The sequence below is a fragment of the Cricetulus griseus genome (assembly GCF_003668045.3).
Source record: "Cricetulus griseus strain 17A/GY chromosome 1 unlocalized genomic scaffold, alternate assembly CriGri-PICRH-1.0 chr1_0, whole genome shotgun sequence".
In the NCBI taxonomy this organism is placed as follows: Eukaryota; Metazoa; Chordata; class Mammalia; order Rodentia; family Cricetidae; genus Cricetulus; species Cricetulus griseus.
This window is the reverse complement of record NW_023276806.1, coordinates 270,367,766-270,384,768: the sequence shown is the minus strand read 5'-3', so window position 1 is coordinate 270,384,768 and position 17,003 is coordinate 270,367,766. Positions and strand designations below refer to the sequence as shown.

The 17,003-nt window shown below is 42.1% G+C and overlaps 1 protein-coding gene across 2 annotated transcripts in view; it reads right to left on the bottom strand.

The window, feature by feature from the left end:
• Positions 1 to 17,003, bottom strand: part of Reep3 (receptor accessory protein 3) — a 78,722-nt gene that overhangs the window by 45,549 nt on the left and 16,170 nt on the right. For both annotated transcript variants that reach the window (XM_027395053.2, XM_027395054.2), the window contains exon 2: positions 5,658 to 5,730. In XM_027395053.2, coding sequence (XP_027250854.1) covers positions 5,658 to 5,730 — 73 coding nt within the window. The remainder of the gene's footprint in view (positions 1 to 5,657; positions 5,731 to 17,003) is intronic.

The window sequence follows — 17,003 nt, the reverse complement described above, 5'->3', positions numbered from 1 at the left end:
AGGAAATACTGAAAGGACTGTTAAGACTTTTAAAAATTTTTACGGAACTTTCAGTTTTAATTTTTTCCTGTTGTTTTTGAGACGGTTTCTCTGTATAGCTCTAGCTGTTCTGGAATTGCTTTGTAGACCAGGCTGGCCCTAAACTCAAAGATCTGCCTGCTTCTGCCTCCTGAGTGCTGGGATAAAGGCATGATCTACCACTGCCCAGCTCTTTGTTTAATTTTTTTAACCTCTCAATTCACAGTTGATTTGAGAATTCAGGGGTCCTGCCTCACTGCCCTTGCCCTCACTGCCAAATTGCTGTGGTCACCAAAGTGCAACCAACCACTAGAATAGTCACTGGCTGACAATGAGAACTGCCTCAATGTTTCTGTGAAGCTAGAATATCATCTATGCTTTAAAAAATTAAAAGGATTTATTATATACATTATTTAATGTGTGTGAATGTTTTGTCTGTATGTATGTACATCATATGCATGCCTGATACTCTGGGCGTTCACAAGAAGTATGAAGTTCACAGTACCCCTGGTACTGGAATTAAGGTTGTGAGCTACCAGAAGGCTGTTGGGAACAGAACTGAAGTCCTCTTGCAAGAGCAAGTGCTCTAACCTCTAAGCTGTCTCTCCAGCCCCATAGTCTTATGTTTTTAACAGGAGGACTGTAGTGGCTGGGTGTGGTGTGCATGCCTTTAATCCCAGCACTTGGGAGGCAGAGGTGGGTGGATCTCTATGAGTTTGAGGCCAGCTGGGTGTACACAGAAAGTTCCAGGAAGCCAGAGCTACACAGAGAGACCATCTCAAAAACAACAACAACAACAATAACAACAGCAAAATAAAGGGAACATTGTGGAACAGAATGAACAGAACATTAGCAACCTAAGTGTTTTAGTGTGGTACCAATGCTACCTTACATGGGCCCTCACAAGTGAGCTGATACTAAGGATGAGTGGGGGTATTACTGGGGTTGGCAGAACCCTGCTTATTCTCCCGGGAATAGGTTCATGTTTTAATTCCCAGAAAGTAAGTATGTTAGGTTATATGATAAAGAGAAAACAAGGAGGCAGATGGAACTAAGACAACCTTGAGGGGTGGGCCCAGTCACTCACAAAGGACCTTACAATAGGAAGACGGAGGCAGAAGGCCAAAAGCCCAGTGCTGGCAGCATCCAAAGGTCTCAGTCCTGAGCTGCTGGCTGGAGAGACACAGGGATTGAGCCTGAAGCCAAGGAATGTGGGCAGCTTCCAACTCTGAATGATGTAGCTCTTCCATCAGACTAGTCTCCTGAGGGAACATAGCCAGGTGGACACATTCTATATTTCTGAACTCTAGGGGTGTTTGAAAATAAATAGTTTGTGGCTTTACATCTGGAATTGTGTGGTAACTGGGAAGAACAGCAACTAGGCATGGTAATAGGCAAAGGTATTCTGAAATTTGTGGGAAATAATTAACTGTACATGCATTGTTCCAAGAACACACACACACACACACACACACACACACACACACACACACACACACACACACACACACCTCAAACTTGCTTTCTCGAAGTCTGGCTGTAAGATAAGTGGGTGACTGGGAGGTTTTCAATCTTCTTATATTCCCTCCTGGTTCAGTGCCTGTTCAGTTTTGATTTTAGCACTCATTGTATTTTCAAAGCAGAGTTAATTACAAAGCAATAATCAAACCAGACCCAACACGTCTCTATTTCCCTAGATTGTCTTAAATTATTCATTACTGTGGACTTCCCAAAAAAGATGGTTAGAAAAACCGTTTGTTATTATTGTTGTTCTAGTATCACAGCAAAACTATAAGAAAATAGCTTGACAGTGGTGGCACAATCCAAAAGCACCCAGGGGTGCAGAGGCAGGCAGATCTCTGAGCTTGAGGCTAGCCTGGTCTACCAATCGAGTTCCAGGACAGCCAGAGCTACATAGAGAAACCCTGTCTCAAAACCTAAAACAGACAAAAATTACAAGCAAATAACGAAAAACTGTTAGTAACGAATTAACCTTTAGAAATAACTGTGTAGCTGGGCGTTGGTGGCACACACCTTTAGTCCCAGCACTCGGGAGGCAGAGTCAGGCGGATTTCTGTGAGTTCAAGGCCAGCCTGGTCTACAGAGTGAGTGCCAGGATAGGCTCCAAAGCTAAATCCTGTCTCGAAAAACAACCAAAAAAAAAAAAAAAAAAAAAAAAAAAAAGGAAACGACTGTGTAAGGGTTAGGGGTTAGGGGTTAGGGGTGTAGATTTCTTGCCTAGAATGAGCAAGGCCTTGGACTCAATTCCCAAAACTGCAAAAGAAGGGTACTAACCTGCTAAAAAACACCAAAACAAAAACTTTTAAGGAAACACACTAAGCACATATTTAAACACACTATAGTGTATATGTTTTAGTTCTTCAATTTGAATAAGAATGTTAATGGATTCTCTTATGCAGGTTATTTTTAGCACATGAGGGAGAATTAAAATCTCAGAAGCATGTTATCATTAATTGTCTTACATTTTCAAATAATTCAGTAATAAAAACCTGAGTGTAAGGGAATAAAACACATCAATTTATGTCTTCAAGTCTCGCTGGGTGTGGTGGCACATGCCTTTGGTCCCAGCACTTGGAATGTAAAGTCAGGAGGATCAGCTTCAGGGCCAGCCTCAGCTAGCTACATAGTGAGTTGGTGGCCAGCCTAGGCTACTTGAGACTATGACTAAAAAAGAAAAAAAGAAGTAGCAAAAAAAAAAAAAAAAACAAAAGAAAGCAAAACTGATGTATAGTGAAAGTAGACTAATCTTTTTTTTAAGAAAAATAACTAGACCTACCTCTTAATAACTGTTTTTCTTTTTTTCAGCATTCATGGACATATATAGGTAATTTATTTATACTTAATACTTTTATTTTCTTATTGCTGCTCATTTAGCTTGCTTGCATATCTGCCTGCCTGCCTGCGTCTGTCTGTCTATCTATCTACCTGCCTACTTGTCAATCTCTCTGGGACAGAGCATCTATTTGTCTCCCTACCTATCTATTTTCTATTTGGGACAGGGTCTCTTCATTCTGTGGTCCAGGATAACCTCAAATCCTCAGTGATTCTCCTGCCTCATCCTCTCAAGTGCTAGAACTGCAGCCATATACTTCTGCTCTCGGCCCTGGAATGCTTTAGAGGTGACATATGTCCCCAGCTGGAAGACATTCCACCTAGTTCTTGAACTCCAGTTACTAGAGTAAGAAAAAGATCCCAAGAAATAGACACTGCAAATGGAGTTTTGCATTTATTAAACTCTGGTCAGCAGTATACTCCAGGACTCATATTTTCATGGCATTTTATAGATTATTGGTCACTTATATTTTTTTTTTACCATTGGAACGTGAATTCCAAGTGAAGAATCTCATAGTACAGCAGTGTTGTCTAGGGGACTGTGCAAGGCTGTGGTCTGTTATATTTGGCAAAAGCCCTAAGTTGACAGCATTTCACGAAAAGCACCAAGTTGATAGTATTTCGTGTCTGTGGAAAAAAGTAAGAACACTGGTGGTGTATTTCCCGTGTCTCTGAGGGGTTCTGCCTCTTTGCTTTACGAGTGCTTCATTTACATTTTATTTTTACAGAAGTGATGGCAAATGACTTCTAGGAGAAACAAAACAAAATTCTTCATCCCCAGCACCACAAAACACAAAACCAACATAACCAGGCAGGTTCTTCACCACAGGCAGCTGGAGAAATGCTGTAAATGAAAAGCAAGTGTTGTTTTAAAAACTAACATACGTCGGCACTATACCACTGCACTTGAAATATTTATTACAGTATATATTGAAATATGTCCCTTCAAGCCATGTATAAAATGAATTTCAATTAGTATGACTTAATATGCTTCCATGTATTAAGACTACTTTCCCAATCCTAGATCCAAGAGATGTGTATCATAAAAGGATTTAAGAACTCCAGAAAGCACCCAAGTAACTTCTTTACCTCTCATAAATGTATTTCACCATTATAACTGGGGTGTGTGGGTCTATGCACACATACCCTTCATTACAAAACCTTGCCTTATATGAAAGAGAAAAACGACTGTAAAAGTTCAATAGGCTAATTGCCGTAGTGGCTCTATGCAACCTCAAATACCTGAAGACAGACTCTCAAGAATCAAGGCTGGGTTTCTGATCTTTTTGATCGCTGGAAGAGTTGGATGACAGGCTTACCAACTAAGGTCCTTTAGAAAGAACCACAGTTATACACCTCCAAGAGCCCCAAACAGGCACTGAAACAGATGCTCACCCAGGCGTGTTTGTGCCAGCATTATTCATAACAGTCAAAAGACAGAAGCAGAACAATTCAGATGTCTGTCAGCGGACGAGCAGACAAACAACCCATTGTTTGGTTTACCGATACAATGGAGCACTGTTCCAGCCATCAAGAGGAATGAAACACTGAAACATGTGAAAACATGGATGAACCTAAAACACATTATGGCTGGCGAAAGAAGCCAAACACAAAAGGTCACTTCTTACAGGATTCCGTTACGGGAATGTCTCCAGGGAGGAAGGGCTGGGGGAGGAGTGGAACCTAATGAGCCTGGGTTTCACTTCAGATTGAGAGTGCTTGGAGGAGATGGTGTCTGTTGTCTGCACAGCACTATGGAAGTACTAAATGCAACCAGATTGCTCATTTTGAAATGGATATTCTGGCTCCTGAGTGTCACTCAGAAAAAGAGCAGACCCAGTTATTGATGGGAGTTATCTCACCACTGTCTGCTTATTTCTTTTGACTAACTGCTCAAGGCACACATTTGCCATTCTCTGGCAAAGTACTCCAATAAAATAGAAAGCTACACCAGGGCTCATGAGGAAGTGCTGGCTGGCAAGTATGAGGACCTGAGGACCCGAGTCTAGAGTCCCCAAACAATATAAAATGCTGGGCACTGTAGCACATGCTTGTAACCCTCAGATGGGGAGACTAGGATGGAATTCCTGGGCTCTTTGGCTCCCTAGCCTAACTGAGCCAGTTAGCTACAAGTTCCCAGAGAGACCCTGTCCCTAAGAATGAAAAGGGAATACATCCTACCTACATCTACCACTGTTCTCCACACGTATGTACACTAAGGTGTATCTCCATGCATGTGAACACACATACACAGGCACACATACACAGGCACACATACACAGGCACACACACACACACACACACACACACACCCCAAAACATCATAAATAAAGTTTGCTTCAAGTCTGCCATTGTTAATAGGGATGGGGCAGGCATGTGTTTAGTCAAAAGTGACAGGAGACCCAGAAAGAAGAGGCTTGTGCATTCTGTAAAGTCACACAAGACGAGAAAACTACAACCTGTCCTCAAAAGCTGGACAAACAAGCAGGTACCCAGACCTCAGTCCACTGTGACTCAGACCGTCAGGAGCAGCCAGCCCATCACTCCTCTTGGGAACTGCACTCCTTCCAGTCCCAGTGTCAGAGAAGGCTACTTGAAGTGCTATTGTCAGGTGTTTTCAAGGTTAGCTTGTAAAGATGATTATGTTCATGACTAAACTCGAATCGCCTTTTGACCATCCGTCTAACCTTTTAGAACATCTGTCTAACTCAGTAATAACAGTAGCAGTTACCCAAGGTTTGTATACTGTTGACATGTCAAATGAGAAGCACCGAAACTTTACTTACATATTCCTTGACATTTTTCGTCTTCACAGCTTTGTATGAATAGTATGCCGGGTAGAGCATTCCAAACACCAGTCTGGAAGGAAAAAAATTGATTAATTCAACACAGGGAATGCTTCTAACAGCTCTAGACTTAACTCAGGAAACTTGTGATGATGGTGAATTCATATGTCTACAAAGTCACACATAAAGCAAGTCTACCCTGAGAAGCAAAGTAAAACATATCCGTTAAAAAAAAAAAAAGACAATGTTAATACTTTAGGTAGTAGCTTCATGGCAATGAAAACTTTGCTTTTTGCAAAAAACAACCAAACAAACAAAACCCCAAAAAACTCCCAAACTTTTAAAAGTTAGAAAGTACACAAACGATTTCCATTTATCCCATGAACAGCTCTCATTATCTTACATTGGGAACACACACTGTCACCTTGGCCCAGGCTTCCTTTGTCCTCACCTAGCATATGTCCTCTGCTCCAGACTCCCAACCCAGTATAACACAGAGTACTGCATGTCTTCATAGCTCTCTTTGGCCTGTACATTTCATACTTTCCTCGATGCTAAGGTCACTATGACAGTTTTGAGTATTGGTCAAGTGTATTTCTCTGTTCAAATTTGATGTTCTTCTCATGACTAGCCAAAAATATGGGTTTTGTGGAGGAGACCACGGAGGCCAGGTACCATCGTTACCATATTTTATCAAGGGCACATATTATCTACAGAAATCATCAGTATGTTAACCTTGCTCAGTATGCTGTTCTGTTATTCTGCCCACTGTAAAATTTTGTTTTGTTTTGTTTCTTGAGATGGAGGAGATCTTAGCTGTGTGGTTGGTGGTGGCAGCAGCTGCAGTGCATGCTTTTAATCCCAGCACTCAGGAGTCAGAGGCAGGTGGATCTCTCAGTTCCAGGCTAGCCTGGTCTACAGAGGGAGTTACAGCTAGGGTAACCCTGTCTCCAACAACAAACGGAGGTCTTGCTATGTGGCCCAAGCAGGCCTTGAGCTTGCTATCTGGAGCCTCTTCCTCTAACTCCCAAGGGCTGGTATTACACAGGGGTACTACTATGTCTGGCCGAGACAGATATCAACCTCTTCTTTCTTTTTAGAGACTTATTTTATATTTAAGTATGTGCATGTATGTGTGTGGGTGTCTATAAATGGAGGTGCGCACTCAAGTCAGAAAAGGGCACAAGGCATCGGGTCCTCTGGAGCAGGAGTTAAGAAGTTGTGAGCCACTTGACGAGGGTGCTGAGAATTTAGGTCTTCTGCAAGAGCAGAGATGGCTCAATCTCTCTGGCCTGCCTTTCCTTTTTCTCTTGTGATACTGTGGGTTGAACCTGAGGTCTTTTGCAAGCGCTCAGTCATTGAGCTATAGGCCGGTTGATAAATCTTTCTTTCACTGAGTAAATATTTACATTTCTATTTTTATCGAGCTTACAGCTTTTATATGTATTTATTTTGAGCCGGTGCTTTCCTGGTGGTTTCCTTAGGTTTTGGTTTGTGGCTTTACATCCCCAGGTCAGAAGAGAAATGGCAAGTTCTCTCCTGCTGGGGATTTTATCTTCAGCAACTGGAAGCCACACCCCTGAGGATCTCTACCTCACCCAGCAACAGAACTCTGTGATTGTCGCCTACCAGACATACTGACTCTTGTCTCTGGTTCTGAGATTTTTAGCTGTGTCACAGGGCCCAGGGCTTTCAGTCTAACAACAAAGCTCCTACCAAGTTGAATGAAACAACTACACAAGTGTAAAACAGAACTCGATCCCCAGGGTGGCCACATGCTGCTCCTCACTACGCATACCAGGCATCATCGGTAAATTACCAGCCACGGTTGTATTTCACATAGTCACATACACACATTTAACCCACTTGGTATTTCTCTTTAGATCTTGCACACCATCAAGGCATTATCTTTCACACTGCCAGGTAATCCATTGTCACCAGACTGGAGCTCAGTGCAGTAGTCTTGGTTTCTCTCTCTATGTGTCTGTCAGCTTAGATGGTCCAATCTGTTCCCGGGCCTGTTGGCTTTTCCTTGGTGAGAGTGGATGCACCTATTTTCCTGTCTAATTTTCAATCTCATATTCAGAGCCAGAAAGATAGGTTAATAGATAGAGGCACTTGTCATCAAGCACGATGACCTGAATTCAATCCCAGAACCACAAATGGTAGGAGGGAAATGACTTCAACAAGTTGCCCTCTCACTTCCACACTCTGACTGTGACACAGACACACACAGTAAAACAACAACAACAACAATCTCACGCTATCCAGCTGACATTCTGGCCAGTCCCAGCCTGCTCCTGTGTGCTGGGGTTAGTTTCCAATGGACTGGCTGCACCACTGTGCTCAAGGATGTCACTGGCTGCCTCAGTCCCGTGCTGACCAGCCCCTGAGGGGACTCTTCAAAATATAATTTGAAAATCACCGCCTCCTATAAACCATCTGTTCCAGCGTGGACCCTCACTTGGCCTCTGGTACTTCTACTTGATCTTGAGCATAGCTTCCTGTTTGGGGTCCACTTTTCCCTAACCTTTTCTTCCCAGCCTCTTTCTTTTCCTTGTGTCTTATTCTTGCTTAATTAAGACATGCAATTCCCCCCAAACTCTCACCTTTTTATATAGTACATCCAAATTATGGTCATTATGAATTTTACAGAAATCTTAGGCTTAGACATCCTGTATTCGGTATGATAGTTTTAGTTGGCTTAATGTATTATTTAGTATATAATTAGCAGCCAAAAAAGATACTTCTCTCAAATATAGCAAGAATTTGGTGCTAGTTGATACTCTGCATTTCATTTTGCTTGAGGGTCTCCTTATGGAAACTGGGCTGGCCTTTAAGTCAGATATCTATCCTCTTGCCTAAGTGCTGGAATTAAAGGTGAGTAATTTGCCCAACTTTTAAAAATCTCTACATTGAATAGAAAATAAAAATCAAACAAGTAGAAGATCTGTAACATCTCTTCTCATTTGAAACTTGGGAAAGAGTAAATATCTTTATAAGTAGTGGATGGGTTTAAAGACTGAGCCTCTGTTAACCTGGCAGGTTATTACTGTCCAATGTGAACACTGCTGGGTAACTTATTAGTAATGTTTTCTAGGGTTGTTTTTGAGGGAGGTGTTAATGTCCTTGAGTGGGGTCTACTGTTAATGTTTGTAACCTGGGAGGTCGGGCATGGAGCCAAGGCATGCAGTTATAAAACGAAACAGTGAGTTTTAGCAGGCCACCTACAAGCTCAACTTAAGTTTTATAAAGGGAATATTTACTCCAGATAAAATTCACCTAGAAATTTGAATTTCTCTTTTAAAGCTATACAGACAGAAACAGTTACTCATTTCCTCTTCATCTTATTTCCACCTAAACAGAGAGAACTTAGACAAAAAAAATTCAAGATAGCCTATACCTTCAGTAAGGCAAAATGGCTCCTGAATTGTATGAATTGAAAACTGGGCATGGTTATAACACACACACACACACACACACACACACACACACACACACACACACACCATATACACACATAGACAGTACACACACACATACTCCATATACACACATAGACAGTATACACACACACACACACACATACACACACACACCATATACACACATAGACAGTACACACACACATACTCCATATACACACATAGACAGTATACACACACACACACACACACACACACACACACACACACCATATACACACATAGACAGTATATACACACACACACACCATATACACACATAGACATATAGTACATCCAAATTATGGTCATTAAGTCAGATATCTATCCTCTTGCCTAAGTGCTGGAATTAAAGGTGACTAATTTGCCCAACTTTTAAAAATCTCTACATTGAATAGAAAATAAAAATCAAACAAGTAGAAGATCTGTAACATCTCTTCTCATTTGAAACTTGGGAAAGAGTAAATATCTTTGACACCGTATACACACATAGACAGTATATACACACACACCATATACACACATAGACAGCACACACACACACACACACACACACACACACACACACACACACACACACACACGCTCTCACTGCTTAGAAGGGAATGCTAATGTTTTAACTTACCAGGAATATATGAAAACACAGCCAGTTGAAAGGACTATTATTCTTAGCTATCCATGGTGCACACTTTATCCTAGCACTTGGGAGGCTGAGGCAGGAGGATTACTGAAAATTTGAAGCCAGTCTGGGCTATCAGTCTCAAAAAACACAACAAAACAACCAAACCAGCCAAATAAACAGGGATAAATTTTTTAGATTGATTTTATGTGTGTGAGTGTTTTGCCTGTGTATATGTTTGTCCACCACGTGCATGCCAGGTGCCCTGAGAGGTCAGAAGAGGATGTCAGATTCCCTTGGGAGTGCAATTAGACTTGATTGTGAGTTGCTGTGTGGATGCTGGAAACTGAAACCTGGTCCTCTGCAAGAGCAACAAGTGCTCTTAACTGGACAACCCAACTTTCCAGCCCCCAAAGAAATAGTTTTTAAAACAAGATAACCTGGACTGGAGAGATGGTTCAGTGGTTATGAGCATTGGCTACTCTTGCAAGAGGACCCAGGTTTAGTTTCCAGCACCCACATGGCACCAGTTCTAGGGGATCTGACACCCTCTTCTGACTTCTGTGGGTACCAGGCATGCATGTGGTATACATACATCAGGCAGGAAAATACTCACACATATTAAAAAAAATCTAAAATAATTTGAAGAGTAGGATAAACATATGTATTAAACAGTCATACAGTCATGCCTAAGAAATGAGACCAATAAATATCATAGATGACAGTTACCTTCATCATTACATCCCTCTAAGATCCTTATATTACAAATCACTTCTCTAACACTATAAAATAATTTAAGCCACAGACTGATAAAACAAATACAACACATAGTCTGATAAAGCTAGTATTTTCAATGTAAAACGTTACTTAGCAAATTCTTATTTCACTCCTTTCAGAATCAAACAAACAAACACATGGTATCTCATTAAAGGACAAAAATAAACAAAAAAAAGGAAACCTCAATGAAAGTAGAAAGTAACTAAAATAGGAGAAGTAATATCAAATAAACAAAACCAACTAGAGGATCAAAAATCAGAAGGCTAGATGGCAGAAGCACCAGGTTTGTCTGAAGGAGTTAACACAATCAGCACACCACCCTCAAGAAGGCAACACAGAGTGCAACATCCTACACTACTATCAAAGAGTGCTTAGCCATTCCAGAGATGCCCAGATGCCTGAACACAAGTAGGCTGGAGCAGGGATGACAAACGGCAGAGGTTCCTCCTCCAACAGACAGGCTGGAGCAGGCATGGCCAACCCATAGCTGTTCTTCCTCCAGCACCATTCCTGTGGTAAAGACAGGCCACTTGTCATTTACCACATTCAGTTCTGTGGTGTCAGCATGGCTTCCCAGCCTCACACCAAGGGGCTGAAGCTACATAGAGCTGCCTGTGACCCTATTGCCTTGTTCTAAAATCTTTATTCCTCCAGGAATGGTCATCCCAAAAGTAGATCAAGTCTGATCACCAGGTTACCTCCCTAGGTTACTTATCCCATTTGGAAGAAAAAGTTATATTACATTTTTAGTTTCTCTTGAAGCATAGAAACTGCTGTGCACTGTGCTTGTACCCTTGCATATAAAATTTCATGTGTGAGGTTTGCTTTGGAATTCAGTACTACACCACAGTGCTCAGCACTTTTTTTTTTTTAATTAATGTTCTTATTTCTATTTAATAAGGTTACACTCTGCCTTTCTATTTCACAGATTTCCAGGAAACTAAGAATCAAACCTGTTGTTTAGTTATATCAATTATGGTGGCCCACTGGACTGGCATATTTGTATTTTTATTCATAAAATTTCTTTGATTTGCTATTCTCTGCTCAGTCCTTATATTTTTATCCAGCATATCCATTTGGCAAAAAGATTTTTCAAGTCATCCAAAAGAGCACAGCAGAGCACATTCAGTGATGATGTGGCCGTCAGTGTGGTTAGGCTCGAACTGATTTCAGGTGCTCAGTAACCCAGAGAACAGAACATAAGTAAAGCACCTGTGTCACACTGCCTCACAAGCCCGAGGATATACCCTTAACTTCCTGAACCCATTGAAAAGATGGGTGTGGCGGTGTGCTTGTGGATTCCCAGTGTTCAAGGGCCAGCCCTCCTAGCCTACTTTGCAAATTCCAAGCCAGTGAGAGACCCTGTTTTAACAAACCACCACCACCACCACCACCACCACCACCAGCAGCAGCAGCAGCAGCAGCAGCAGCAGGGTGGATGATGTCCCAAGGAAGGACAGTCTTTTGGCCTCCACATACACTACACACCATGCACCCCTTCCTCCAGGCACTTGAACACATAAGAAACAGAACACAGCTTCCATAATGGAATCCTGAGTATATAACTTCAGCTTAATCATATCAGCGTCACCAGAAGGCCCTCTTCTTTATAAAATGCCAGAGACTGTGGTCTTCCTGCTTGTTGTACCCCCAGCTCCCAAGTGCTGGAATTATAGGTTTTTGACACCATGCCCTATTTTATATAGGGCTGAGGTTGGACCAGGGCTCTGTGCGCACTAGGCAAACACTCTACCAACTGAGCTACGTTCTCAGCCCACAACTTATAAATTTTTGAAAACAATCAATTTATGCTTTCCTAAGAACGATCAACAGCCAGTTCAAGGTCAAGTGACATACAATATGCTTGTCACAGTCCAGTGGTGAACTTCCCTGGTGAGTCACTGTGCCATTGTTTAAGCTGCCAGTGAATGCATTGAACCCTGTCAAAGCAATGCGTGACTTCTGTCCTTACAGAGGTTTGCTGATAAAAATCTCCACTAGCAGAGTTTCTACTCAACTGCAGCGAAGAGGCTACAGCCTAAAAGAAAAACGGCAAAGGACAGAAGTCGAGTCTGTGCGGGAAAACATCCCCTAAATCCTGACTTCTAGAATGAAAGGTTCAAGTTTAAACCTGTCAAGGACAAAAAGAGACAGTACCATTCTTCTGGGAGACTCTGTGCACATTATCAAGAGCTATTAAACTTGGAATTTTCATGTTGTTAGAGCTAAAGTCTAATTTTATGCAGAGCTTCAAATTTCTACTCTAAAAGGAAAGAGAAAGCTAGAGGGAAAAAGAAAAACAAAACAAAAAAAACAAAAAAAACAACACACAGAGTACATCACTCCTTACACCCATTACTGCCCAACCTAGCCCCCATCCCCAGTCATGCTCTCACTCCTGCTGCAAGGGTCTACTGTGCAGTAACCCCAGCCCATAGAAAATGCTTCTGAGAACTGTAGCTTAGTGGGTAGAGAGCCTGTTAGCATGCATGAAGCCCTGGGTTCAATCTCCAGCATGACACAAATGGGGATGGAGCGGGGTAGTGGTACACACCCACAAACCCAGGACTGGGAGAAGAGGCAAGAGGATCAGAACTTCAAGGTCATCCTTAGCTATTTATTAAGTTCTAGGCCCAGCCTAGGCTATGCACAAGAGACCTTGTCTCAAGTGAAAAAAAAATGTAAGTAATATAAGTGTTGTTGTGTTATTCTACAAATGACAGAAGCAAGGCTCTGGGAGACTGAGGATTAAAGAGTTTAAGAATGACTCACTTAGCTGGGTGTTGGTGGCGCACGCCTTTAATCCCAGCACTCGGGAGGCAGAGGCAGGCAGATCTCTGTGAGTTCGAGACCAGCCTGGTCTACAAAGAGCTAGTTCCAGGACAGCCTCCAAAGCCACAGAGAAACCCTGTCTCGAAAAACCAAAAGAAAAAAAAAAAAAAAAAAGAGGACTCACTCAGCAAGGACCCTGAAACATAATAAACACAAGACTTTTCTCATCGACACCTTTGCTCTCCTATACCCCAAAACAAAACCCAGACCAAAGTGTGTATTACTTCACACTTTGTATAGCTAGCTCACTTCTCCCTATGAGGCAAGGATTACATTGGGAAGATAGACCTAAGTCATCCCAGTTGTGATCTGCTAATAGAAAAGTGTCCTAAAGAGACCCGAAGCCCATTTTTAAAGTGGTGTACACATGGTGCTGAAGAGGCCATCCTAAACCTTAACCATTACACATCAGATTCCCCGATCCCCATCCAACACGTTAGGTAGCTAGACTCGAAAGTGGTCATGATTACTCATCCTCTGGCCGACTCCTGACTCCTGAGTAACTCTTCCCTCAGGAACTGCAGGCTTAATTTAGCTTCTTAAGCACAGGATCTGTAAAACCACACTTACCATTAGCTTCCCTGATTTACAGAGAATTTAAGAGTTGAGTTGTAACCTAAGACTTAAAAAACAAAAAACCGAAAAAACCAAAACAAAACACAGCTTCTGATGAAGAAGAAGAAGAAGAAAAAAAAAGTCACATACAAAACAGTTCTGAAAATGTTGAGAAAATTTCCTTTCCTAAAATATACCCGACTATGCAAATAAAAAGGAGCCTAGTAAGACAAGCCATATGCAGGGATTCGTGGTTTGCGAGCAGTGTCTCCAGTTTCCCAGAATGAAGTCAAGTCTAAAACTTCTGCCAACACCTCCCTTTTTATAAAACACTCATTCCTACCGAGCCACCTAAGCTTCGGTCCCCTCCAGCCACCCCAGAAATCTCTGCTAGGAGTTCGCCAAGCTGAAGTGAGCTTAGCAGTTTGTTTTCTTCTTCTTCTATTTTTTTTTTTTTCTAGGTTTTTGAGACAGGGTTTCTCTGTGTAACAGCTCTGGCTGTCCTGGAACTCGATCTGTAGACCAGGCTAGTCTGAACTCACAGAGAACTCCTGCCTCCTGAGTGCTGGGATTAAAGGCTTGTGCCACCACTGCCCAGCTATTTTTGTGTTTCTTAAACTGTCCTTCATCTACTTAGATCATTCTAGTGCCTGCAGTATCTCGGATGCGGTAATTTCCCCCATGCTGCTCCCTATGGCTAGACAATCCCTCTCTTCATGTTGAGAGCACCCTTCCTCTCAAATTGTCTTTCATTAATGAGGCTGAAAGGCTTGGTAACCTCACTCGCAGATAGACCATAGTACAAATTATGTTACCAAAATAAACAGTCAGAACATGGTGACCAGACGCTGTAAAGGCATTTTAAAATGCTCTTGACATTTTCTTGAGCCAACCATCTAACAGAAGGACCCATAAGCACTTCCTTCGGCAATCTCAGAAGCACAGGCCATCAGTCTCTGGGATATATTATTTATTCACTCATTCATTTATGCATTCATTTATTTATTTTTGGGTTTCGAGACAGGGGTTCTCTGTAGCTTTGGGGCCTGTCCTGGAACTTGCTCTGTAGTCCAGGCTGGCCTAGAACTCACAAATATCCTCCTGTTCTGCCTCCTGAGTGCTGAGATTAAAGGCATATGCCACCATCACCAGGCTTATTTTATTTTTTCCAATGTATTCAAAATGACACCATTTCCTCCCAAACTCTTAAAACTCTTCAATGTCTTCCCCTCTTGCTTTCAAATTCATGGCTTCTTATTCTTTAATATTATCACTGATTATTGTTAGATGTTAATGTGTGTTGTGTGTGTGTTGGTTGTGTGAAGATATACTGCTCTTGCTGAGGAACTGAGTTTGAATCCCAATGCCCACACTGGCTGATTCACAACTATCTGTAACTCTAGCTATAGGGACATCCTCTGGCCAGCCAGTCTAGTCAAATTGGCAAAATTCCGGTTCAGGGAGAGACCCTGTCTCAAAGCAATAAATTGAGGAACCATAAAGGAAGACTCTAGGAGTCCTGCTCTGGGGTCCACATATTCATGAAAGGTCACTCACACCCACATGCAAATATTTTTATTTGAAGTTTTTGTGTTTTGAGGCAGGATCTCATGTAGCCCAGGCTGGCCCTGAACTCCTAATTATCTTGCCCCATCTCTCCTGCTAGGACTGCAGGCATGTACCATCACATTCAATTTTATGTAGTGTTGGAGATGTGTCTGCTGTGGTGTTGAAGCCATAAAGCAAGGTCAAGTAGTTGCTGCTCAGCCTCTTTGAGCTAGCAGGTTTTCACCCCAGCCTTTGACTCTGAGTCTTATTGATAAGCAGAATGATAGAGACTTAATTTAAACCTACGTATCACAGCCACAGGGCCAGGAGCCCATGGGGCTATAGGTGATGATTGATAAAGTATCAGTAGATTCATGTGCAGCCATTAAGCCGACAGAAAAATATCACTAGTACATTTATTTAAATGTTATTAAAGGCATTTTTTTTTTTAAACTAGGGGTATGGTGTAGCTCAGTGGGTAGAGTGCTTGTCTAGCATGCACGAAGCATGGATTCTATTCCTGGCAGTGTATGCCTGGAATCCCAGCACTCACAGCATGGAGGAGTTCAAGGCGGGATAATCATGAGTGTAAAGTCACCCTGGACAACACAGGGAGTCTGGAGCTAGCCTGGAATACACAAGACCCCGACTCAAAACAAAATAAAACACAAACTCAGCAAGATCTGTTATTTTTGCTTGTTTTCGGAAAGGTCCATCAGTCACAGCTCTGCTTTTGTTTTCTAGGCTGCTGGAGATGGGCTTTTAAGCAGATCTGTGTGTTTACATTTTTCAGAAGCCCTGTTCTAAAAGAGACAACCAGAACAGTGTGTGAGTCACTCTCTCACTTGGCACTTCCAGGGCTGGAGGTAGCTGAGAGCAGTTCAGAAAATCCCACATCTGATGCAAACTGTAGATATGCATCCAAAAGACCACCACTTGGGTATGATAGAGTGCCTAATGTCTCTCATGTCTATGGTAAAATAATAAAAAACAAAACAAAACAAAACAAACCCAACCCCAATATCTTCACGCGTAAGAGTGTATTTCTTTAAATGCACAAGCAGTTATTTTTTAAGGCCGATTTTGAACAATCTTGATTTCTATTTGATTGTGAAGATTTAGTAGTTCCAAATAGGAACTCCAGAAGCTTTAACTCTTTCTCCAAATATATGAAGAGGCCTGAAATATGGTTCGGCATTACATAATGTTGCCACCTACTCCAGAAACAGAATCGAGTGCTTAGCAACAGCAGGGGTCATCTCAGGAGAGCGCTGATTGCTCACTGGAGCATTTGAGACACAGGTGCTTTCCTGAGCTTATCATGTTCAACCCTGCTGAACACAGCCTGGGTAACCTGGGTCCGGGCCACCTCATGAACATTGTCCTCTGATGGCAATTGATAATTGATAGCCAGGGTGGTTCTACCTACCTCTCCATTACAAAACTCCAAATAAACTGCAACCTGTTTCCCCTCCGGGGATATATTTGTAATTATTATTGTTGTGGGCCTGATACGTGTGAGTGGGTGCACGAGCGTCACGGCCTATCTGT